General features: G+C 37.1%; 1 protein-coding gene across 1 annotated transcript in view; it reads right to left on the bottom strand.

Annotated features, from left to right (window-relative positions):
- COL4A4 (collagen type IV alpha 4 chain) overlaps window positions 1-25,496 on the bottom strand; it is a 152,458-nt gene that overhangs the window by 82,617 nt on the left and 44,345 nt on the right. Inside the window, exons 8-22 of the mRNA XM_078147440.1 lie at window positions 23,960-24,028; window positions 21,600-21,635; window positions 19,447-19,509; window positions 18,684-18,719; window positions 18,435-18,476; window positions 16,716-16,796; window positions 15,962-16,015; window positions 15,636-15,695; window positions 12,671-12,715; window positions 12,276-12,329; window positions 10,758-10,827; window positions 9,898-10,002; window positions 6,401-6,565; window positions 5,193-5,282; window positions 525-688 (exon numbers count right to left, since the gene is read on the bottom strand). Coding sequence (XP_078003566.1) covers window positions 525-688; window positions 5,193-5,282; window positions 6,401-6,565; window positions 9,898-10,002; window positions 10,758-10,827; window positions 12,276-12,329; window positions 12,671-12,715; window positions 15,636-15,695; window positions 15,962-16,015; window positions 16,716-16,796; window positions 18,435-18,476; window positions 18,684-18,719; window positions 19,447-19,509; window positions 21,600-21,635; window positions 23,960-24,028 — 1,134 coding nt within the window. The remainder of the gene's footprint in view (window positions 1-524; window positions 689-5,192; window positions 5,283-6,400; window positions 6,566-9,897; window positions 10,003-10,757; window positions 10,828-12,275; window positions 12,330-12,670; window positions 12,716-15,635; window positions 15,696-15,961; window positions 16,016-16,715; window positions 16,797-18,434; window positions 18,477-18,683; window positions 18,720-19,446; window positions 19,510-21,599; window positions 21,636-23,959; window positions 24,029-25,496) is intronic.

Raw genomic sequence — 25,496 nt, 5'->3', positions numbered from 1 at the left:
TTATTATCCCTAACATACAGAGGAGAAAATGAGGCTCAGAAAGGTTAATTTATTTGCCTAGTCACAGAGTTGGTAAGTATAAGAAGCAGGATTTGAATCGAAGTCTTCCTGACTCCAACTCCTACTCCCTGTCCCAGGTCAAGGGACCTCTCACGCGGCTGTGCTTTGTACTGTGAAATATAGGAACTCAACTTGTATGTGTGGTTCTCTTTGTATGGTGCCTCAGACAGGGTGCCAGGCATCTCACTGAGATAAAACAGCTGTAGTTCACTCAGTTGAGGTCACATTGATTTAGATCACTAGCTAAGCTAAATCCATTAGACATGGGAACATATTGTGATACATTAGAGAAAAGAAAATTTAGCTGTGATAACTATATCTGAATGAATTAATAATCTCTCCAAACTCTTAATACTGATAGACAGCCTCAATATGATGCCATGCAAATTAGAAGAAAGTACACAATCTGAGCTTCCTTAAAATGAGATGCATTACCTATATTATAATTGGTAAGAGTTACTCACTGGAGGTCCTGGGGATCCTTGAGCACCAGGAAAGCCCGAGTCACCTTTTTCTCCTATTCTCCCAGGTAGACCCACTTCTCCTTTCCTACCCTGGAGACCATGTGGCCCCGGAGCACCTGGAAGGCCCATAGGACCTGGGCAGCATGAACATAGCCCTTCATCTCCTATTTAAAACATACAAACAAATAAAGCTTTGATTTAACTATGGAATAAAATATTGAAGGAATTTAACAATGATGAAAAAACTAGAGCTCAAACAAAGCTTTGAAATATAAATACAGAAGCCGAAAGAGAGAAAAACTAAAATAACTACAAGTGAAGAATCAGAAGGGAATTTATAAGGAAGAACTGTTTACAATCTAATAGAGAGGTTCAGAAGGGACTCTAAAAGCAGCCATTTAAGACAGAAGGCATACAAATAGTTTTGTAATGTTTTGAAGCTGCTGTAAGAAAAAAAAAAGAAAAGGAGAAGATACATTAACAGAAAATAGGGGAAAAGATGAGAGAACTTAAGACACATTATCAGATTGTGCCAGTAGAGCTATATGCAAACATGGAAAGAATGGGAAGAGTAGATATCACTTGAATTTCACTTTCATGTAAGCTGGTCAAAGGAGGTCAGAACACACACACAAATAGTTTGGCGAAGAAATATATTAAACTCAACAGGGATATAGATAGGAACAGGAAGAGGAAAACGGGAATATAAGATGGAGGATAGATTCAAGGAAAGATTAGTCATAAGGAAAACCAATCTTAGGCTTGGAGAGGAAATAGAAGAAAAGGTTAAAAGAGAGGGAAAGAAAAGGGTAATAATTTGAAACAAACATGGAAAGAGAAATATAAGGGAATAGAATGAAAGGGGAAAAAAACAATCAGCTACCATAACTGTAAATGTTTGTTGTTCAGCTGTTTCAGTTGTGTCCAACTCTTCGTGACCCCATTTGGGATTTTCTTGGCAAAGATACTGAAGCAGTTTGCCATTTCCTTCTACAGTTCATTTTACAGGTGAGGAAACTAAGGCAAACAGGGTTAAATAACTAGCCCATGGTCACACAGTTTGTAAGTGTCTGAGGCCAGATTTGAACTCAGGAAGATGAATCTTCCTGAGTTCAGGCCCAGTACTCTATCCACTGTACCACCTAGCTGCCCTAACTGTAACTGTAAATTGTATTAACTTACCCATAAAATGGAAATGGTTAGTAGACTAGATTAGAAAGCAAAATCCAACAATATGTTGATTACAAGAAACATCTTTGAAATGTAAAGGGTTACACAAAGGGAAAATACTAGATTGGAGCAAAATTCATTATGCCTGAGCCAAATACAAAAAGGTAGGGATAGCAATTACGATTTTAGATGAGGCAACAGCAAAAAAAAAAAATTTACTTAAATGAGATAAAGATGGAAACTACTGCTGAAAAGCAATATAGACAATGAATTTATTTTAATATTTAACATATATAAATCTCATTACATAGCTTATAAGTACTTCAAGTAAAAACTAGGTGAATTACAAGGAAAAACAGACAACAAAAGAGTGATACTGGAGGCACTTCAATTTGTCCCTCTCTAACCAAAAAAAAGAAAAAAGAAAGAAAAGAAGATAATGACATTAATAGAATTTCAGAAGAATTAGGTATGATATACATCTGGAAATTACTGAAGTCAGGAAAAAGGAATAAAGCTGTAAGAACTATGATCAACACAATGACCATTCATGATTCCAAAGGACCAATGATAAAATACGCTATCCATTACAGAAAGATGATGGATTTAGGGTGTGGAATGATGTATATACACACATACACACATACACACATTTATGTATAGCTACTTGAACATTTTGCTTGCTTTATTCTACATATTTGTTACATGAAATTACTTATTTTTCTTTTCTTTTTTAATGGTATGAAAGTGAGAGGAAGAGAAAATAGATTTTTATTAAAGAGCAGAGAGGTGGGGGTGCTACAGATATGAAATGTTAGGTAACTGCATTATTAGTTTATTTAACTTTGTTATAATAGACTTCACGTGAAAGAGTAATCCGCAAATGTTTGTAGTATTAAAACAAACATATCATCAAAACTGAAAAAAAGTTAAAAGGCTGGAATGTGGAAGCATTGTAATACAATGGGAAGAGCACTGGACTGGAAGGAGTGGGTTCTTGTCCTAAATCCACTGCTAATTAGTCTTCTTGACTTTAGGCAAATTTGTTTACCTCTTTGGTCTATAAATAAGGAGCTAGAGAATGACTCAGCTGGACCAGCTGATAGAATTACACAGAATCTCAGACAGAAAAGGGACTGTAGGCCATTTGATCCAACTCATAACTTTTAGCCCATAACCCATAACCCATAGACTGAGAATGTCATCTACAAAAATTCTCAACAAGTGGTCATGTAACTTTCTCTTGAACAATTCAAGGGTACTCTTGCCTTCTGAGGCAATCTATTTCACTACTGGATCTTCTAATCCTTAGGAAGTCTCCTTAAATCCATCCTAAATCTGCCTTCTATAACATTAGTCATTATTCCTAGATCTGCTCTCTCAGATCAGGTCACAGGAGTCTAAACCCTTTTATACATGGCATTCCAACTACTTAAAAACTACTATTATGTCCTTCCTAATTCTTCTGTTCTTCAGATCTCTATCAATTCCCCACTCCATGCACACCCAGATCAATAAACTCCTGTAGCTCCTTATTACCTCTAAAATCAAATATTAAGTGCCTTTGGTACTTGAAGCCTTTAACAATTTGGTCCCTATCTTTCCAATCTTTTTACACTTTACTCCTTTCCACATACTTTACAAGCCATCTATACTTGCTTACACCTTATTTCACATCCATTTTATTCCATATTCCAACTCCACCCTATGGGTTATGGGTTATAGGTTCTCTCTCTCTCTCTCTCTCTCTCTCTCTCTCTCTCTCTCTCTCTCTCTCTCTCTCTCTCTCTCTCTCTCTCTCTCTCTTTCTCCCTCCTTCCCTTTCTCTCTTTCTCTCTCATAAATGGAAGGTAATCCCAGAGAGAAGGCACTATTGGGGTAAGGCAGGCAGTATCAGCAGAAACTTCTTGCAAAAGGGGAGATTTGAGTTTAGTCTTGAAGGAAACCAGGCACTGAGGACAGCCAGTTAGAAGACATGGACAGAGATGTATAAACTTTACATTCACTCATTAGATTCAATCCATGACTGTACTTCATTGATATCTTTTTGGTAATGGATTTTGTTGTGCAATGACTTAGCTGCCCTTTCCACTTTTCTGTCCCATGTAAATCTGTTGCTGGTCCATAAGGCACATAAGGTCCAGAAAGCTATCATTTCCTTGATCTCTAAGGTCCTTTTTAGCTATAAAATGTTGAAATTCTGTGAATATTACATGTGTACATACATATGTACATGTGTGTATATGTACATATGTGTATATAAACAAATAGATATAGATATGGATATTCTTTTGGACCAAAAACAGAAGTCAAAGGTATTGAATTCAGATTCATTGAACCATCAATAACCTTTATTCCTCTGTGGCTTGCAGCAGCTTCAGAGTATTTCATGTCCATTTACAGGATGCTTTGAGGCTTAATGAGCTCATCCTGGCAAGTTTTCAAGCTTCTGCTACCAGATCAAATAGATTAGGAAAAAGGATCCTGTGTGTCTAAGGTAAACTCAGGTGAATCACAGACTCATAGTTTCCAGAGATGGAAGAGATCTTAGATCATTTAGTCCAACCCCTCATTTTATAGATAAGGAAACTAAGGTTCAGAGAAGGTTAAGAGGTCAAAGAGTAGGAATTTGAACCAAATACCTCTGGCTCCCAACCCAGTGATTTTTCCAATGCACCATCCTAATACTGTAAGGTTAAATTTGTTTGGTTACAGCTTTATGCCAAAGAAATGAATTAAAAATAAAATTGTGTCATATGTTGTCAGAGGTCTTTAAGAGTCTTAAATATTATCAATTGTTAATTAAGAGTCACATGGTATGGTAAATAGCCAGAATGTTGGACTCAGAGTGAGGAAGACATTTATGGTTAAATTCTGCCTCTGATATTCACTTACTCTGAATTTGTCACTTAAATTCTATGTCTGAATCAGTTCTCCAGGACACAATCTGTGTTGGTGTGCTTTCAGACATATGAAATCATAAATGTTTTGCTTAATCTTCAAATTCCTCAGCTGCCCATCAACATGCCCGTAGGTACTTGAATGAAGCATAAGTAAAGATACCTGGCAGATCAAGCCAAGGGAAAATGGGGCCTTTTTCCCAACTAGAGAATTTAAGAGAGGACTAAGTTTGTGGGGGAAAAAATACTGACTGGCACCCATCTCCTCTTCTTTGTTTGGATCTTGGAAACCCGCTGGCCTAAGAAAGAGAAGGTGGCAATTTTGTGGCCACATTCTCTCCAGGTGACTAGGCTCTTTCCAAATGCACATGTCTCCTTTAATCTTTGTTGTCTGCTGGATTTTATTCATACCAGATGCAGATAAGACGTGTGAATACATATAGCCTAAAGAATGTCTAGAATTGGGAGCAAATGCCAGGTTGTGCATCCTGTCTGAGAAGGGTTTCCACCTCCTGCACCTTCAAAGTTATCTAAGAAATTAAAGGAAGCTGAGTTACACAATGCTTTTTTTGAAATTCCATTCTTGATATAGACTTGCCTTTTTCTCCTTTTGTGCCTCTTCTTCCTGGGGATCCTGATTGACCTTTCACTCCTTGTGGTCCAGGAGGGCCAATGCTGCAATGTATGACTTGATGGGGGAAAGGAAATATGAAATGTTTATAAATCTTTCAAGCGATAAAGGCAGAGAACACTTTTTCTGCCACTCTGTCTTTCAGTTTCTCTATCCCCCTCTGTCAATCTTTCTATGTGTCAATCTGTCTCTTTCCACCTATTATTTCTTTTCTTCTGTCTCTCTCCATCAATCTATTCATATTTCTCCATCTATCTTCCTCTTCCTCCATCTGTTTCTCTTTTCCTTTTTGTCCATAGTTTTGTTTCTTTTTTTCTATCTTTATCTGTGCCCCCCCTTCCCCCATCTCTCTCCTGTCTGTATGTCTGTCTCATTTCCTCTATTTGCCTGTCTCTATAACCCATCTCTCCTTCTCCATCTGTCAGTCTTTATTTATTTATCCATCTGTTTTGATTGGTCTATCATTTCTCATCTGTCTCTTTTTCTTTCTCTACTTGTCTGCCTTTCCCTTTCTCTGAATATTTTGCAGTCTGTATCTGTCCATCTCTTTTTCTGCATCTTTTCCAGTCTCTCTTTAATCTGTCTTTTTCTATCTGTCTTTCTCTGCCTCTCTTGCCTCTATCTACCTGCCTCTCTCTTTTTCTCTCTTCCTTCCTCCCGCTACCTCTCTTTCTGTTATTTTCTTTCTTGTTTCTTTCCCAAGTCTGTCTCTTACTTCATCTTTCATTCTCTATCCATCTGTCTCTTTCTGTTTGTCTCTCTATCCCTCTATACGATCTGAGCCATTTCTTAGAAACTGAAAAGGATTGAAAATCAAAGTTCAGCAACTGGTTTAATGTTTCTTCAATCATTAATCATCACTTCAGGAGAAAAAGATAAAGTAGAACCTTGAAAATCCTATTTTTGTTATTGTACCAGATATTAAAAATGAAATATTAAAATTGTCAATTGACATTTTCTTAACTAACCATCACCAAAATCAAATATAGTTGCAGATTTAGTTTATAAATTTAGCTTATAGATTGAAGCTGACTTTAAAGTAGGAATAACAAAAACAACATATTTCATAAGGTTGTTGAAATCATGCAAATATATATTAAATATTTTATAAATAATTTTGCCAATGTAAAGTGCTATGTAAATACTAAATAACATGTAAACAGTGCTCATTGTACCGTCTGATCCAGGTCGACCCTGCTGCCCTGGGACTCCTGGTGTCCCTGGGTGTCCTGGAGTCCCTGGTCTTCCTGCAGGAGAATCGCCTCTTCCAGGAATTCCAGCTTCACCTTGAAGGCCTTGCTCACCTGGCAACCCTGGAGGCCCAGGGGGTCCTGTCATTCCTGCAAATGAAATCAAGAATTATGCAACGTATACACTTTGCTTAGAGCATGCAACCTGAGGCAATTATAGTATGTAAAATACATGGAATAAGTATAAAGTAAAAGTTATTCCATTATTTTTGAGGGTAGATTAAAATAGAATAAAAATGCAATGACTTCATTCAAATAAACATAAATGGAAGTAGAAGGTGAAATCCAGGTACAAACAGCAAACCCTTATTCTCACTTTTTCTCCAACTTTGGAATTATTGGGGGGAATATAAGGCATCTAATGGGATGGGAGAAGCAGCAGCATGATAAGAGAAGGCCAGCTTGGAAGTTAGGAACGCCTGGATTCAAGTTCTGCCTTTGGCACATGTGACTTTGGGTGAAATATTTAGTCTTTTCTGCCCCAGATAACTCTTCAAGACTTTAAATTATAAAATTGCTGACAACAAGGAGCCTTTGAAGTTTTTGTGGGAGAGAACAACATAATCAAAGTTCTATGCATCACCCAAACTCAGAATTCATCAGAGGAAGCTTCTATATCTCAGGGGATAGCAGAATTTTCTATGTCATCTGCAAAGAGTAAGACCTGGGTTCAAGCCCCACTTCTGACACATACTGGCTGCGTGACCCTGGGGAAGTCACAACCTCTCAGTGCTTTAGGCAATTCTCTAGGACTATAAATTGCAGGTTAGTGGTAGCCTGCATTGGTAGAAGAGAGTTTTCTCACCTGGGAGTTCCCTATACCAATAAAATCATAGGTCTACTCTCTATCTTAAATTTAATTAATTAATTAAAATTAATTTGCATTTTAATTATATTAAAATAATACTACCTTATTTTAAATTATGCTACTATGCCTCCCTAAAGAGTTTTTCCCTTCCAATCTCTTTCAATAATCTATAGAGCTATTGCTTTTACATCATCGACAATCCTCTTAGCAAACTGAGTCATGAGCAGCCCGGCCTCAGTGCCCAAGGTCTAGCTGGAACTCTGTTCTTCAGTACTTGCTTTACTCAGAAAGGGAGGGGCTGCTGGTTAATCTTGACCAGGAGCTGACTGTGATATCAGGATCAAGTTCATGGAAAATAGCAACAGTGTGAACTGAAAAGTACTAAGATTAGACAAAGTGCTGTCTAAAGTTTTTCTCCTGAACAACTATTTGCTCGAGATTATTGTTTTCTGGCTATTCCTGTTTATCCTTTAAACATGAGCATGCACTCATGGAGAAGAATCAAATAACCACTCAGACTCTGAGATGATGAGATGGATTTCTGGATAAATTAGAGGTAACCTCCTATAGACTAATAGGTGACCTCTTGCCTCATACTATCCTATAGAAGCATGGATTTCATGCTTGAAGGGGCCATAAAGGTTATAAAGACCCATCTAGCCTATATTCCAAATTAAACAAACAAACATACAAACATTGAAATCAAGATAATTTAAGTAACTTGTCTAAGGTCACAGAGGAGTAAAAGTATGGCAGGATGTGAACTCAGGTCTTGGGATTTCACATCCAGTATTCTTTCTCCAGTGAAATCATATGGTGCTGGCTTACCATAAGACAAGAACAGAATAGCCTACACCTGCAGTTCTTCAAATGTGGTCCAAGCACCCCTGAGACCTTTTCTGGGGGTACACAAGGTAATGACTATTGTCACAATAACATTAAGATGTTAGATGCCTATTAAAATAGTCCTCTTTTCCAACCACCTATCTTCATGAAGCCAAATTTTCTTCATATACTTCAACCCAAACAGCATATCTCAACAGGTTGAATGCAAAAGCATATAGGAGAGTCCAGCTGCCTTCTATAAAGCCAGACATAAAAGAGATTTGCAAAAATATATAAAACAATGTCATTCTTCTCACTAACTTTTATTGTTTTGGAAAATATTGTCATTTTTCATTAAAATATTATTTATGCTAACATGCAATGAGTTTAATATCATTATTTTAAATAAATATTTTAAATGTTACTATTTTTAATTTCTAAGAGTAAATACAGATAGATATACCCCACCTAATCAAAAGCTCTCAATAATTTATAAGAGCGTAAAGGGTCCTGAGATCAAAGAGGTTGAAAACTGCTTGCCTACACAATGTTTATCTTCCTGTAAGTATAGTTGCATGGTGCGGTCATCTGACTACAGAAATTCCTTAATCATTTAGACTTGTCTTTTTGTAGAATATCTCAAACTACCAAGGCAGAAAAATTTTAATCAGCATGGGGCCACTCATCTAAAGAATGCACAGCAAAGTTAGCCTATAACACGGTTCTGAGCTATGTCAGCATCAACCATTAGCAAAACTGTGAAACAGGTGAAGTATGCCTTTGATACCCAACCCCTCTCCTTAGTCACAGCAGCTTTCCTCTACCTTGGTCTCTCCAAACCCAACATTTCCCTCCTTTTCTGTGTCTCAGTCTTATTCTCAGGTAGTTTTCAGCTAAAATCTCACTTACAAATTGTTAGTTAAAAAGCAGCTTAAAATATGAGCCTTCATGGTTTTTGGCTTTTAAAGGAGAGTCATAACTATGGGCAGCTAGGTGGTACAGTAGATAGAGTGCCAGGCCTGCAATCAGGAAGACTCATGGCACTTATAGCTGTGTGATTTGGGGCAAGTAATTTAATCCTGTTTGCCTCAGCTTCCTCATCTGTCAAATGAGCTAGAGAAGGAAATGGCAAACCATTCTAGTATCTTTGCCAAGAAAATCCTAAATGGGGTCACAAAGAGTCAGAAATGACAGAACAACAGCAATAATAAAACTTAACTATGGAGAGAATTGTGTAAGGTGCAATCCCAGTGGGGAGAGCCAGCCTCAAAGTGCAGAAAATGACAGAACCATAGATCTGGAGCTGGGAGACCTTAGAGGTCAACTAGTCAACCTCCTCATTTTACAGATGAGGAAAAATGAAACCTAGGACGTTTAAGTGACTTAATCAAGTCACTTAAACTCTTATGACACAGGTTGTAAGCAGCCCGGCCAAGACTTGAAACAAGGTTCTCTGACTCCAAATCCAGGGCCCTTTTCCCTGCCCTGGCCTGTCTCCCCATCTTCTTAACTGTTCGGTATACTCTGTTGCTAGGATCCCAAGGGTTGGAGTCCTCCAACCATACCTCTGCTGCATGCTTGACCTGTATACATCTTTTCTCAGGGATGATGCTGGGGCAGCTCTCCCACTGCATAACTAAAAATCTGGCATTACCACATCTAAAAGTTCACCCACTCTCATCCTAGTAAATTTAGATCACTTCTTATTATGGTATAGACTCATATTGTGCACTCAACCTCTCCTGGAAAAAAAGAAAGAAATTTTCATAGAAAAGGGGTGAATTCCTACCTATTTTGTCTTCCCCTGGTTTTCCAGAGGGTCCCGATGGACCAGGCAGTCCCACTGACCCCTTTTCTCCCCAGTGTCCTGGGAATCCTCGGTCCCCTGGAGGTCCTGTTAAAGAACATGCAAAATAGGTTGTGCTTACTAAACAGTTAAGATTTTTATAACTCTGAAATTTGTGCTGCTTTGTCATTTTTCCCAAGATGAAAATGAGATATCTTGGATTCAAATCCACTTTTTTAATGAACAGTTTGAATTTTTGAAGCTCAGAATTTCCATTTATTACATACATGTCAACCTTTTGTAGACCACTGTCTGTATACTAATAGATGGACAGTCCGAGTGTGGCACTATTACTCACAGATAATTGAAAGATATAAAAGAAGGCATCCATCCTGTTAATGGAGGATTATAGGAAAGCATAGAGAAGAATCATACAAGATGAAGGAGTATGATGGCCTTTGGTCCACACCATTGCCTGGAATACCCACATCAGGCCCATTGAAATAGTGATTAAAAGATATATTTATTCTGGCCACTTCTCCCTGAAGTCATTATCTTGCTGGAGCATACCATCATGGCTACTTTTATGAGAGGGAAGTTTGCAATTAATAAATGTAACAAATTAATTTATATTTATATAATAATAATCTGTATTTATTTAATAATAATTTATACAATAAATGCCCAGGGCATGATAGGTCACTAGAGCTACTCATTTGCATCTCTCTATAGGTAATCATAGGCTCGGGATAATATACATATAGTTAGCCAAACATAAGTAAGCCATAAGATCAATGAGGCAGAATCTTCTCCTCTGGAATATTCCCAATGTCATTTACAAAGTAAATGAAGGTAGCACAAACCTTTGCATGGAACAGGTGGAGTTATCAAAACACCTGGTGGTCCTGGCTTCCCACGCTCTCCAGGATCTCCCTGAAATCATTCATTCATTCATTCACATTTCTTGGAATTATTATTTTTATCACATTTCTGGACATCAAATACATATTATAAGGGCAAGAAGGGCTTTCAAATTAGAGAAATAAATAACCCCTGGTGGAATCTTAGGAATAACAATAATGCTTTTTTAAAAATAGGACCTAAAACTGAATCAGTTTAGGGAACTCCCAAGGAAGAAATTCCTTTCACTGATGCAAATTAACATCTCCTCTGTATTTTACAGTCTTAGTGATTTGCTTGGGGCACTGGGAAGCTGTGACTTGCCCAGAGTCACATAGCTAGTATGTGTCAAAGGCAAGATTTGAACCTGGGTCTTCCTGAAGCCAAGGTCAGCCCTCGGTCTACTACATCACCCTGCTGTACCCCTAACAGATGGGACAACCACCTCAAAGCTTTGAGTTAAACACACCTGGAGGTTCAGGAACTTTTACTTCATTAGGTCCGTTTGGTAAATTAGAAGGCCAGGGCACTGAATTATAACCTAATAATCCAATACAAATGCCTAACAATCACCTTATAGTTTATTCACTGAGTAAGAAGACACATTGTCCTTTGACATTAAGGTTGCCATACTCCTTTTTTCTTAACCACTACAACTGAGCCTACTTGGGGAGGAATGAAGAGAATCTGCTTTGAAAAAAGTCCATGGAAAGCAATCATATGACCCTTTCTAGATTACCTATCACTAACTATGTGACCTTAGGCAAATTACTTAAGGTCTCTAAGTCATAGCTTCCTCATCCATGGAAATGAGTGGACTCCTTTATTCTAAACCAGATGATTGATCTCTACAATCCTTTTACAGCTCTAAGATGCCATGTTACCTCCTTCATTTTAATTTTCAATTAGGTAATTGAATTAGTCAGTCAGTTAAACAACATGTTTGACCTATTATATTGAGGTGCTAGGAAGAGTCAGAAAGAAAATAACTAGTGAGGCTGCCAGGATTAGGGAGTAGGGAGCCTACCTCAGTGTGAGGAAGACCTGGGTTCAAGTCCTGCCTCTGACACATACTGGCTGTGTGACCCTGGGCAAGTCACTGAACATCTCAGTGGCCCAGACAAGTCTCTAAGATTATAAGCTGCAGAACAGTTGTCAACCTGCATTGGTAGAGGGAGTTTCTTCATCAGTATTTCCCTAGGCCAGTGAAATCACAGGTCTAGACCACAAAAGTAAATAAAATCACCCTCACGTAATATTTGAAATGTGCATATTGACACTCCCCCTTTAAGATGATTATTTCTCAACCTTTAACATGAGCATTACAAAAATGTTCTTTAAAATACATTAATAAAAAAGAGAATCTATTTTACCTTTCAAAAGTTATATTTCTGAAATATTTCTTGACACATGCATTCAAAGACACTGTAGGAGTCAGAAAATTAAGAGTCTTTGCCTATTAGAAATCCTTATTTTATTACCTTAGTGCCAAGAACTCCAAACTGCCCACAGACACCAATCGCTCCAGGTTCTCCCTAAAAACAACCATGGACAGGTCTTCTTTGTAAAATCTGATTCGATGACAGGATAGTTTGTTTAAATGTGTGTCTGATGTCAATGTGTGCTGCCTGTTTTAATGAGGATACCGTACCATTCTGCAGTCTGAGGTTATAGTTCCCATTGACTTGCCAGCTCTAGTATTTCTATCTATAAACAGAGTCTGCCCATCATGTGCAAAAATGTCCTCTTTCCTAATTACACGTACATTTCCTTGTGGCATAATTTTAATCTCCAAATAAGAGGACAGGAAGTTGTACATTGGGAACAATGTTGAATTCTGTTTTGCCTAAGTTGTTTGCTATCTTGATATGTTTACCTTTACTCCTGGAAAACCTGGAAGTCCATGGGAACCAGGGCCACCCTTGGAGATTCAAACACACACACACACACACACACACACACACACAGAGAGACACACAGACACACACAAAAAAATAAGCAGAAACAAATGTGAGTGAACCAATTATCTTTCCCTACTTCACAATGGAGTTGTGAATATTAGTGTTTAATCTATGTGCTTATGTTTGCCAAGGTAGCTTGAAAGAAAGAAACTAAATAGATATAAAATTGATTCTGTTTCTGTATGCCATTTTTGTTAGGCTCCAATTAAGCTATTCTCAATAACCACCCAAATGTCAGTCCTTTATACTGGATCCCATTATTCAGAGCACCCCAACCGTGTGTTCCACTTGATTTTTGTCAATTTAATAACAATTACACTCAAGTATCTTGGAAACAGATGCCTCACAATTTGCCCAGAAAGAGGCTGGCATCCTTTAGGTAGAGGCAATGCAAGTCACCATGGCACTAGGGCCTCATTATGCTCCCTCCTTGAATCTAGGGTGAAGGGCAATCCAATTCCTATGCCAACTGAAGATTGGCCTTGGTGCTGACATTATCAATGGAGGTGCTAATTAGTGACTGGTGAGATGGTCTTTTTGGCTTTCTGCCTCACCTTCTTCTAGCTATTCCCCTAAGATTGACATCTCATTTTACCCAACAGGCTTAAAGTAACAATTCCAAGTTGTTATTATTACGTTGGCACTCAAGTGGCCAGGAAATGACCAGTAATCCCCAGTATTTCCTTTAATCATTCACTCTTCTTTGGTTATTTTTGAACTGTAAGCTTTGGGATTGATTTTCCAGGAAATGTTGACTCTCTTGCAACTTTTCTTATCAAAGCACTATTGTTCTTGGCTCATGTATTTTCCTGTTTTGAGCAACCTAAACATTCCTTATAAAAACCTTCTATAAAATGTGAAAGAGAAATATTCCATAGGTAGGTAAGAAGATAAATAATTTGTTCTGACCCATCAGGAAGAGACAGAAGGAAAAATTCCATTTAAAAACTGTAGACAATATTGGGAGTTGACTTGCCAAGACAAATTCAGGAACTATAAGAACACAATTCTAAAACATTTTTCACACAAATAAAGGCAGATCTAAACAATTGGGAAAATATTAATTGCTCACGGGCAGACTGAGCCAATATAATAAAAATGACAATTCTACCTAGGATAATTTACTTACTCGGAGACATGCCGATCAAACTACCAAATAATTATTTTATAGAGCTAGAAAAAAATAATAATAAAATTCATCTGGAAGAACAAAAGGTTAAAGAATATCAAGGGAATCAATGAAAAAAAAATGCGAAAGAAGGCAGCCTAGCAGTACCAGATTTTAAACTATATTACCATGTGGTAATCATCAAAACAATCTGGTACTGGCTAAGAAATAGAGTGGTGGATCAGTGCAATAGATTTGGTACATGATACAAAGTAGTAAATCATCATAGCAATTTAGAGTTTGATAAACGCAAAGATCTAAGCTTTTGGGGTAAGAATTCACCATCTGACAAAAATTTTTGGAAAACTGGAAAGTAGTTTTGCAGAAATTAGGCATAGACCAACACCTCACTCCCAAGAATAAGGTCAAAATGGATAAATGATTTAGACTTAAAAGATATCATAAGTGATTTAGAGGAGTATGGGAAAATGTACCCGTCAGATCCATCTGTGACCAAATAAGAGATACAATGGATCGCAGGAAGCAAAATGGATAATTTTGATTATATGAAATTAAAAAGCTTTTGTACAAACAAAACTAATGCAGCCAAAATTGGAAGGAAAACAGGAAACTGTGAAAAAATTTATGGATGCCATATTTTGGATGGCAGAATTCTGGATACCATTTTCTTTATGGGTGCCAGGAAGTTTTTCTGATGAAGGCCTCATTTCTCAAATATATAGGGAACTCAGCCAAATTTATAAAAATAAGAGCCATTCCTCAGCTGATAAATAGTCAAAAGATAAGAACAGGCAGCTTTCAGAAGAAGAAATCAAAGCTATCCATAGTCACATGAGAAAATTGTTGAAATCATTGCTGATTAGAGAAATGCAAATTAAAACAACTCTGAGATACCACCTCACACCTATCGGATTAGCTAACATGAGAGAAAAGGAAAATGACAAATGCTGGAGAGGATGTGGAAAAATCGGGATACCAATGCACTTTTGGTAGAGCTATGAACTAATCCAACCATTCTAGAGAAATATTTGGAACTACGTCCAAAGGGCTATAAAACTGTGAATGTGTTTTGACCCAGCAATTACATGTGCAGTCCAAAGAGATCAAGGAAAAGGGAATAGGACCTATTTGTACAAAAATATTTGTAGCAGCTCTTTTGTGGTGGGCAAAGAATTGGAAATTAAGAGTAGGCCCATCAAATGGGGAATGGCCAAATAAGTTTCAGTATATGATTGTGATAGAAAACTACTGTGCTATAAGATATAAAAAGCAGGGTAGTTTCAGAAAAACCTAGGGAGATCTGTATGAACTGATGCAAAATGAAGTCAGCAAAACCAGGATTACATTGTACATAGTAACAGCAATGTTGCAATGATCAACTGTGAAAGACTCAGCTACTCTGATCAAGACAATTCCAAAGAACCCATGATAAAAAATGCTATCCATCTCCAGGAAGAGAACTGATGAACTCTATTGAAGCACACTTTTTTTAAACTTTATTTTTCTTGGGGTTTTTGTCTGTTTTCTTTGGTTACATAACTAATATGGAAATATGTTTTGCATGACTTCACATGTATAATCAACATCAAATAGCTTGCCTTCTCAAGTGAGGGAGAGATGGGAGGGAGAGAATTAGGAACTAAAATTTTTTTAAATGAATGTTAAAATATTTTACATGTAATTGGGAAATATTTAATTAAACCAATACAAATATATTTTTTAAAAAATCATTAATTTTGAATAATTCTTACCTCAGGTCCTGGAAATCCAGAAATACCCTTTTCACCCTTCACCCCAATACCAGGTTCACCCTTTCCATGGTGACGTTTTGGAGATACACATGAAAAATAAAGATGAAACATCCAGTTTTTAGCAACATGAGGGGGAAAAAGAGACATATCATTGTTTGTAAAAACAACGCAAAGATGACTTAGACAATCACTAGAGAAAGGAGAACCTGTGTGATTATAGCTATCATTCTATTGAGAGAATCTTACATGTAAAGGAATGAGAAATAATAGAGTAAAAGAAAAATATTATATTATTTTAAAAAAGAGAGAGAAATAGGATTGCCTACCTTGGCTCCAAACGGTCCAGAAGGACCAATGACTCCAGGCATTCCTTTTATGCCCTAAAAAAATCACAAAGGTCAAGCTCTGATTTATTCTTACTATTTAAAGATTGAATTTCAGTTCATTTGACAGAGTAAAATGCAACCTCCTTGGAGGAAGGTATTGTTCTATTTTCATGAATTTCCAGTACCTGGTTTGAATTATGTACATAACAAATGCTTAATAAATTGAATTGGACTGAATTGAACTTAAAAAGACATTTATTCTTTTATCAGTTCCATTCTTCAGTTTTTAAAATAAAGAGTTTTACTTCTGACTCCAATGCACATAAAAAACCCACAGGACACTTACAAAAAGTACTAGTAACATTAAATCTGGTTCTATTGTATCAGAAAATATCAAGGAGAAAATATGTGGTCTGCCTGAACATGGCAGCTGATGGACAAGCTAGACATGCAGCCCCTGAGAATGGACTGAGCCTTTCTGAAGAAAGGAATATAATTTAATAGGGTGCTTGAAAACAGTAAGACATTTTTAAAATAACAGCTGCAACAGTAAATTCAAGGGTACTGCTTTTTTTTTCTTATGGTCACAAAATGTGGACTGGACACTTTAACTTGGGTTGATACTCATAACCCCATGAATTGGAGACACCATTAATGTGAACAAGGTACCATGGGAGAGGTATTACAATATCACATTCCTGTTTATTTCAGTGCTGTAAGCAGCACAAAGAACTCTAGATTTCAATATACATACCTTTTCTCCCTTAACAAGACACGAAGCAGGAGGCCCAACCAGTAAGGTTGGTCCTGGAGACCCCTGAAGACCAACTTCACCCTATAAAAGTCAAATGATACCAAGGCAATCAGAATGTTGAATTATCCAGAGATGGAAGATTAGATTAACCTGTGAGTCATGGAACAATACTAAAATTTAGAATTATAGTTCACAGAATTAATTGGAAAGAAGTATCAGAGCAAATTAAAATACAATTTTCAATAATACACTTTTAACTCTGCTAATTGCACTGATTAGCAACAAAAAAGGTGTCTTTTAGCCATAATTTAAAGATAATTACAAAGCCATTTCTTACTTGTAGAGACATGCATTTGCAAATAGCTTTCTAGTAGTGATGACTAGAGGGTATTTGTGTTGTTTGAGTAATAATCAATCAATCAATCAATCAATCTCTGTCTATCTCTCTGTATCATCTCTGTCTCTTTGCCTCTGTCTCTCTGTATCTATCTGTCTCTCTCTGTCTCTCTCTCTCTCTCCTAGTGACATGACAGACATACTACCTTTTCTCCTTTCTGCCTCCTTCCACCTAGTAATTCAGAATAGCAAAGGCTTATACAACCATAATGAGTACAATGGAAGAAATATTAAAATAAAATTTAAATAACAACACCGTCCACTCTCCACATATACTACACTTAACATTTTTAAATCTGGAAAGACACCCCTGGCCTCACTGGGCTAATTCGTTGGCAGTTTTCCTTGCCACAAGGAAAGATGGGGTGAGTAGGGTGCTTGCTATTTTGCAATGAAGGCTGTTTCCTGAAGGTCCGTCCCAACTCTACCATCCCCATTACACAGCGGAGGAATCTTGAATGTTGTTCTGTAAACTTGCTTCCTGAGCACACTGCTTCAAAGCTCAGTCAGAAGGAGTGTGTGAGTGTGAGCACTCACCAATATAACCATGTCAGGTGGTGCTCTTCGTCGGTTTACCTGAGTGGACCTGAGGGCCTCAAATTCAATATATATTCAATTTATATTAAAGAAGATGCAAAACTAGGGGTTTGCTATAAGAACACAGAAGTTTTTCTTTGAAATTTTAAAATATACCTGCTGATATGGATCTCTTTTCGTCAATAATATTTATCCCCTTCTTATTAAGTTGAAGTTTAGTATGTGAGTTAGCCTAAAGATTAAATTTATCCTGTAAATAATGCTAATCACTGTGGCCAAAGGTCAGATGTATACCATCATCATCACTAACTTTTAAAGTATTCAAAGTGTTAAATATAAGTCTCTCATTTAATCCTCCCAATATTCCTAGGAGATAAGAGCCATCATCATCTTCTTTGTACAGCTGAGGAAACTGGGTCTAGGAGAGGTTAAGTGAATTGCCTAAGGTCATTATGTGTCTGAGACAGGGTATGAGCCCAGGGATTCTTTTTTTTTTTTAAGGCAATTGGGGTTAAGTGACTTGCCAAGGGTCACACAGCTAGTAAGTGTTATGTGTCTGAGGCCGGATTTGAACTCAGGTCCTCCTGACTTCAGGGCCGGTGCTCTATCCACTGCGCCACCTAGCCGCCCTGAGCCCAGGGATTCTTGACTTGAAGACCAATGCTTTAGCCACTGCACCACAAAGCTATAAATCAAAGACAGCAGAATGCTTAGACCTGTGCTTGGACAGTAACTAGACAATAAATGGATGTGCCCAGGTGCCTCCTGAATGCATACTGTCCTTACCGGGTCTCCAACTTGGCCTTTTACTCCAACACCTGGATTACCCTAAGAGAAAGAAAAGAAAGTTAATGTTTTCATAAAAATTTAAATGTAAATTTTCTACCTAATCATTTAGTTTATTGCAATTTACTAAAAGTTTTTGAGATGCCCACTAGCAAGGAAAAATCCAAAAGGCCAAAAATAATATGAACAGTTAGTTACACCTGTGTATTTGTGCTCCATTCAGAAATTCTTTGACTTATATATTCCTACCTGATCACCTGGCCTTCCAGGGTGCCCTGGAGGTCCCTAAAAAGGCAATCACAAACAGAAAAACAAATAAGCTCATCTAGATTTCTGGGGCATGGTCTCACCATTAGATGACTTTAAGCAGCTCCTTAATTTCAATTCAATAATGTAAAAATATAAATATGTTATTTTTAATATATGAAGATAATGCTTCTGACTGCCAGAAAGATATGGCTTTCCAATAATGGTGTTGGATTTGCATTGATCTGGTGACAATTTCACTCAGTCCTCACTACGCCCAACAGTATTGTTGTTGTTGTTGTTAACAATAACAATTACAGTGCAGCAACAAGTCATAGTTATAGTATACTTTAAAGTTTAAAAAATGGTTTTTTTTTTACATCAGCCCTTAGTGCCAATAGTATTACCCCCAGCGACAAATGGGAAAATTGAGGCTCCCAGAAAGTTAGTGACTGGTCCCTGAGCACGTGGCCCATAAGTGATGGAGATAGCACTTGATAGCCCACATGACTCTAAGTTTAGTCTTCTGTTACCACATACTGGCTTTTTATTTTTCTGATACCTAGAGGGAATTTATGTACTATTTATTTTTCTTTTGTACTATTAACTAGACAAACATCAGCAAACATGAATGTTTACAGTGATATTCCATCTGACTAGATGTAAAGTTACAGTTAGTGACTGTGGTATAGATTTTGACAAAGAAACAAATTGAATTTTGGGGGAAAAAAATGAAGAACATTACCAACAATAATGTAACACTTACTCGAGAACCTGGCACCCCTGGAAATCCCATTTTACCCACTGATCCGTTTGCCCCTCGAGGTCCCTGGCATGAGAAAAAACAACGCATTTGTTTACTCAAATCTCCTTATCACAAAGTCAACATGGAATCCTAGCAGCTTAAAAATGCCCTTTATCTCCTAAAAAGCCCTTATAGGCTTATTTTCTGTTGGCAATAACAATTCGGAATTCTATTGACTTCCAATCTCACCAAACCTCAGGATATAGGAGTGAAAATTTGACACACTCAGGGTCTAGTAAATGCCCCCTGTCTAACTGACACAGTAGTCCTTGATCTATAAGGGTCTTCCTTGGTTAAATTATAAGTCTCTATATTTGGGGATTTTTAAAGAGAAAGTTACAAAAAAGAAATACGTGGTTGCTTGTTCAAAAGCAACTTCTGAATAACATTAACATGTTTCCATGTATTTAGTTCTTATATGTTTGATATATTTTGAAAATAAGAACAATATTTACTTGATTTCTTTTCTTATCATATTTTCCCTCTGGAGGGTTATACCTGTGATTTTATTGATATAGGGATCTCCCAACAGGGAAATACCCTTCACTGATACAGATAAGAAACTGATCTATAATACATTGTATTATATGTGTATATATGTGTATGTGTGTATGTGTGTACATGTACACACATTAGGGATGTGTCTGGACCTCTGTTTTCATTGATGTTGGGAACTCCTGGTAAGGAACCTATTTCTACTAATCTTAGCTGATGCTTTCTCAGTCTTAGAGAGCTGCTTAGAGCAATGATAACTAACTCAGATAGAAATGGAGTCACTAAGGCATACATAAGGATCCTTGGAGGCAAATATTGACTTAGAAAACCACACATTGAGATTGTTAATGCTTTATTGTATTTTTATTTATTTTTGTTAAATACTTCCCTATGATATTTTAATCTGGTTTGGGCCCTGCTCAGGAGTGTTGTGGCCAAAGAGAACCCATGGATCACATATTTGACACTTCTGGTCTATAACATTGAGAGGTTGACTTTACACGTTGATCCACAACTTGCCAAGAATCTTATAGCCAGTATGCATCAGAGGGAGGACTTGAACCTAGGTGTTACTGGCTTTAAGGCTAAATATCCCACACTTCCTCTCATAAATGATAAATACTAGCATATTGAAATAAAAGCTCACATTAGCATTGCATGAAAGGACTTTTTAGGTCTTCTAGTCCAACCCCCTCATCTTATAGATGATGAAACCAAGGCACAGAAAAGTTAAATGACTTGCCCACAATCACACAAGTAACAAATGGCAAAGCTGAGACTCAAAAACAAGTCTTCTGAATCCTATTTTTTTTCCCAAATTTCCCACTTTCTTTTCCCAATTTCTCTCACTGCCTCTCAGTCTGGGGAAGGTAAGGACAAAGGACTATTTGTTCTCATTGGGCAATTTGCACACTTCAGATGATTTAATGATCTAAAATAGAATTATTCTCTCTTTGCAAATATGACATAGTATTTATTTTAAGGACACATTAAGTTATCTACTTGCTTATATGCACACAAAAGGTATTTCTTCTGGATGATCAATGACAAAAGTCAAGTCATCCTTCCCTGCCTGGCAAAAGATGTCCATAAATCTAAAAAAGCCGACTTGGTTAGAGAGCCATATCAGAAGTGGATCATTAGAAGGGCAACCTGTCCCTGCTTTCAACCTTATAATTATTTATAAATAGGGGTGATTATGAGGTCACAATGCTTCAGGAAGTGAAGCTGGCATGAGGAATGGCACATCAGTCAATTTTTGATCAATGGAGAACTGTAGCAATGTTTGGATAATTGAAAATAAGGTACCCAAAATGATTTTTACCAGGATTTTCAATGTTTTAAGTTGTTGTGGGGTTATATAGTTTTTTTATTTGTCCAGGAGATTTACTTTATATTTAAAATAGGCTAAAATTATCTTGAATTCATTGAGCCAAATGTCAAGTGTTTACAGGGGAGCCAGCCCAAAGTGAACTGAATGTCGAGACAAATTTAACCTGTGATTAAAATTTTGCTTTGGAAAACCCACAAAGCAGATAATCCCTAAGATGACAAAAAATTGACTTCACACATTGATGAAGAAGGGCTGAAGACACATAATCCATAGAAGAGAGACTTACAGGTAAACCTGGAGGTCCTGGATCACCTCGATCTCCCTGTAACATTGAAATCATTTCATTGGCAAAATAAATACAACTGATGACATGTATTCTCATCAATACAATGATTCAAGACAATTCTAAAGGACTTACAATGAAAAATGCTATTCATTTCCAGAGAAAGAACTGATGGAGTCTGAATGCAAATTGAAGCATACTTTTTCTTTACGTTCTTTATTTTTCTTGGGTTTCTTTATCTGTTTTCTTTCACAACATGACTAACATGAAAATATGTTTTGCATGACTGCACATATATAACCTATTTCAAACTGCTTGCTTTTTCAATGTGGGGAGAGGGAGGGAATTTGGAACTCAAAAAAATTTTTTTTAAACCAATGTTAGAAATTGTTTTTACATGTAACTAGGAGAAAAATAAAATATTAATTTTTTTTTTTAAAAATACTGATGGCATGCATACACTAGTTTAGTTCAATGTTGTAAGGATCCGTGCTTTTATCAGTGTGGGTACTCTATCCACTGACACAGATCATAACCTCATTAAAAGTAAGGAGGAGCCAAGAGTTGGTATAACCACCCATGTGATGGGCATATATGTACACATATGTATAGCCCAATGTCCCCCTCATCAGAAAGGTCAGCTAAAGGAGAGTCTAGAAAAGGACATGAGAGTCCTATCTACACATACATAATGGAGTAGTTGGAGTTGTTACTTTCATCCCTTAAATAATGAGCAGGAAGGCAGCCTTCTCAACCGTCCTGATCTATATCTGGCCACTGGACCCAGGTGGCACCAGAGGAAAAAGTGAGGCTGGTGACCTTGCACAGCCCTTCCTTACTTAAATCTAATTCACCCACAAATCATGGCGTCATCTTCCTGATGTCATGGTCCTCTTTGAAAGTGAAGGACAAACAACAACAATAAGCAGGAATCACTGTGCATTAGGCTTGAAACCTTACTTCAGCACATCCTATTCCTACTCTAATTTAACAACACTGCCTCTCCCCAACCTCCTTCCCTCTCCATACCCTAGCAACTTTAAGACTTAGTATACAGTCTTAGAAAGTTGCCTGAGGCTCAGAGTGGTTAAAAGCCTTGCCTATAGTCACACAACTTATAAGTTTTGGAGTCAAGATATAAACCTGGATCTCCAATAGTCAATATCACTAAACCTTTCTATCTTCAATCCTTCCTTTTGACTAGAAAAATGACTTGTGAAACTAGGAACACATTTGGATATCAGATCAATACATTTCTAAAGCCATACTGATTTTATATTTATTCTGTATCTAGCCATATATGTACATGTTATCTATCCTCCTCCAGTGGAAGCTCCCTGAAGGCAGGGATGGTTTACCTTTTGTACCTGGATCCCCTGTGCTTAGCACAGTGACTGGAACATAGAATGGGGCTTAGGATTGAGTCTGCTTTTTGTACAATCACTCCTTGCTAAGAACTCTAGATTGCTTTATTTTTTAATGCTAATATTGGCTTAATGTTGAGGTTCTTGACATTTTTAGGAGCATACACTCCCCACTCTTGCCAGTTTAAGCACAGTGACTTGCAAATAATAGATGCTTAATACATATTCATCAAATTGAATTTGTTTTTTTTATTCTGAACTTAAATACCAATAAGATCATTCTATAACACTATAAAACCTCTTTTCATACCACTTACTTTTTAAAAGGTACACAATAATTCTACATTTTACTTTTAAAACTGCCTTTCTTGTCCATGATGCCTTCTGAACTTCCTTCTTTTCTGTTCATTTCTCAGGGAAGCTCCACTCTTGCTTTTGGACACAAAGCCTTGCAGGCTTTCCATGTCTCTGGCCAGTCTCTGGTTATAATGGGATGAAACTCCGTATTTGCTCTGGCTTTGCTGGGGCCCCATTTCCTATTGTCTTTGGGTTTCTAGATAATATTTGGTGAAGTTCTGGGGTGAAAGACATCACGGTAGTTTCTCATTAATTAAATTATCACTTGCAATTGCCTGCTTTCAACTAACTACTATTTGATAGCAAAAAAGCAAATACTTTAAAAGTACCACTTCCATAAATGGCACGTAAGTCACGCTAACTAACAGTTACTGTTCTGGTAGATACTTCATAGCAATATTCTTGTACCTAACAAGTGTAGAAGTGTATAATAATATGAAACAAAAATAGCTCTACCCGCACAGGCATGCATTAACAACAAATACAATCACTTGGCTTTGCTCCTACTTAGCACTTCTTGTTTCCTTAGAACATGATGGCCTAAATCATCAAAGTACATGAAGTGATAATGACTTCATTAAACAATTAAGACTAATAACATGTTACCACTTTTAACAGTTCAACAACTACTGAAATACTCACTGGGAGGCCTTTGATAGCACCTGAAATATACACTGAATTCCCTTTTTCTCCTCCTGGCCCTGGAAGACCCTGAAAATCAAACATTTGTTTAGGAGGAAAAGTACAAAACCATTAGAATATATTCTAACCTCATGCTCACTGTTATTTTGTTGTTACCGTTGAGTCGTTTCAGTCATATCTGACTCTGCGACCCCACTTGGGGTTTTCTTGGCAGAGATACTGGAGCAGTTTGCCATTTCCTTCTCCAACTCATTTTATAGATGAGGAAACTGAGGCAAACAGGGTTAAGTGACTTGCCCAGGGTCACACAGCCAGTAAGTATCTGAGGCCAGATTTGAAGTCAGGAAGATACGTCCTTCCTGACTGCAGGCCCAGCACTAAATCCACTATATCACCTAGCTTCCCAGTCAGTGTTAATTACTAATGTCCAACTAGTAATTTCAAATACAATGTCTTATTATTGCTTCTTTATTCCCTACATTATATTACTTTTAACTATAATTATCCAGTGCTTATGAAACATATATCTGATATCTATCGGAAATTTTGATTAAATCTTAAGGATTATCAGTAGAAGAAAAAAATAAATTACTGATATTAATAGCTATAAATTAATTATTAAGTAAATTGAATTGCATTTATTTCCAAATAATAAAATATATGGGCTGGAGTAGACCCTCTTTATTGATCATATAATAACAAGCCAGGGATGGAATAAAAAAAATTACTAATCTTATAGAATAGGAATAGATTCAGAGCTGGAAAAGGCCTGGTAGGATTCTGAGTCCAAACCCCTCATTCTACAGATGAGGAATCTTGGACTCCTAAGCATTAGGAGACTTGTGCATGGTCACCTAGATAGTAAATTATCTGAGGTGAGATTTGAATTCGGGTTTTCCTAACTCCAAACTCCGGATTCCATTCCTTGGACCACCTACCTATATACGATATCACTCTTTGTACACAAGATTCTCTGTGTACTTAGCATAGGACTGGATGATAAAAATTTCTCCTCTGATGCTTTCTCTCTCTGTATGCCCTTGGTCAAGCTGAGACCTCTCTGGGCCTCAGTTTCCTCATCTGTGAAATGAGGAGGTTGAACAAGAGGGCGTCTCAGACACCTTCGAGGCCTAGATCCATAGTCTATGCAGAAGGTGACTAGAAAGAAAGATCGAGAAGTTGCACAATTAAAGGGTGCGTGCTAGTTTTGCTCTGGGCACTAAAAAAAAATACAGCTTTTATTATAAAAGCTGTGCTTTCATTCAAATTCTCTGCTTTCCTTGGCTCCACTGAAGCAGGGAACAAAATCAGAAGTCAGCTATATCTCTGAAGCAAGAAAGTCTTAGTAGAAACAACCTAAATGTATGATGGTTAATCAGAAAGAGTAAAAAAAGTCACAAGAAATCAGATTAAATGACTGAAGTACCTCTAGCCTTTATAAAAACGAAGGGGGGAAAAAGGAAGTAAGGTCAGAAAAAAATGAAAGTATATTCCTTGGTTGACCTCTATTTAAGACAGACTTCAGCACTAAGAAGAT

This window comes from Phascolarctos cinereus, unplaced genomic scaffold (genome assembly GCF_003287225.1).
Source record: "Phascolarctos cinereus isolate Bilbo 61053 unplaced genomic scaffold, phaCin_HiC Scaffold_7;HRSCAF=346, whole genome shotgun sequence".
Lineage (NCBI taxonomy): Eukaryota > Metazoa > Chordata > Mammalia > Diprotodontia > Phascolarctidae > Phascolarctos > Phascolarctos cinereus.
Note: the sequence above shows the minus strand (reverse complement) of the source record. Positions and strands in the feature narration are given on the sequence as shown.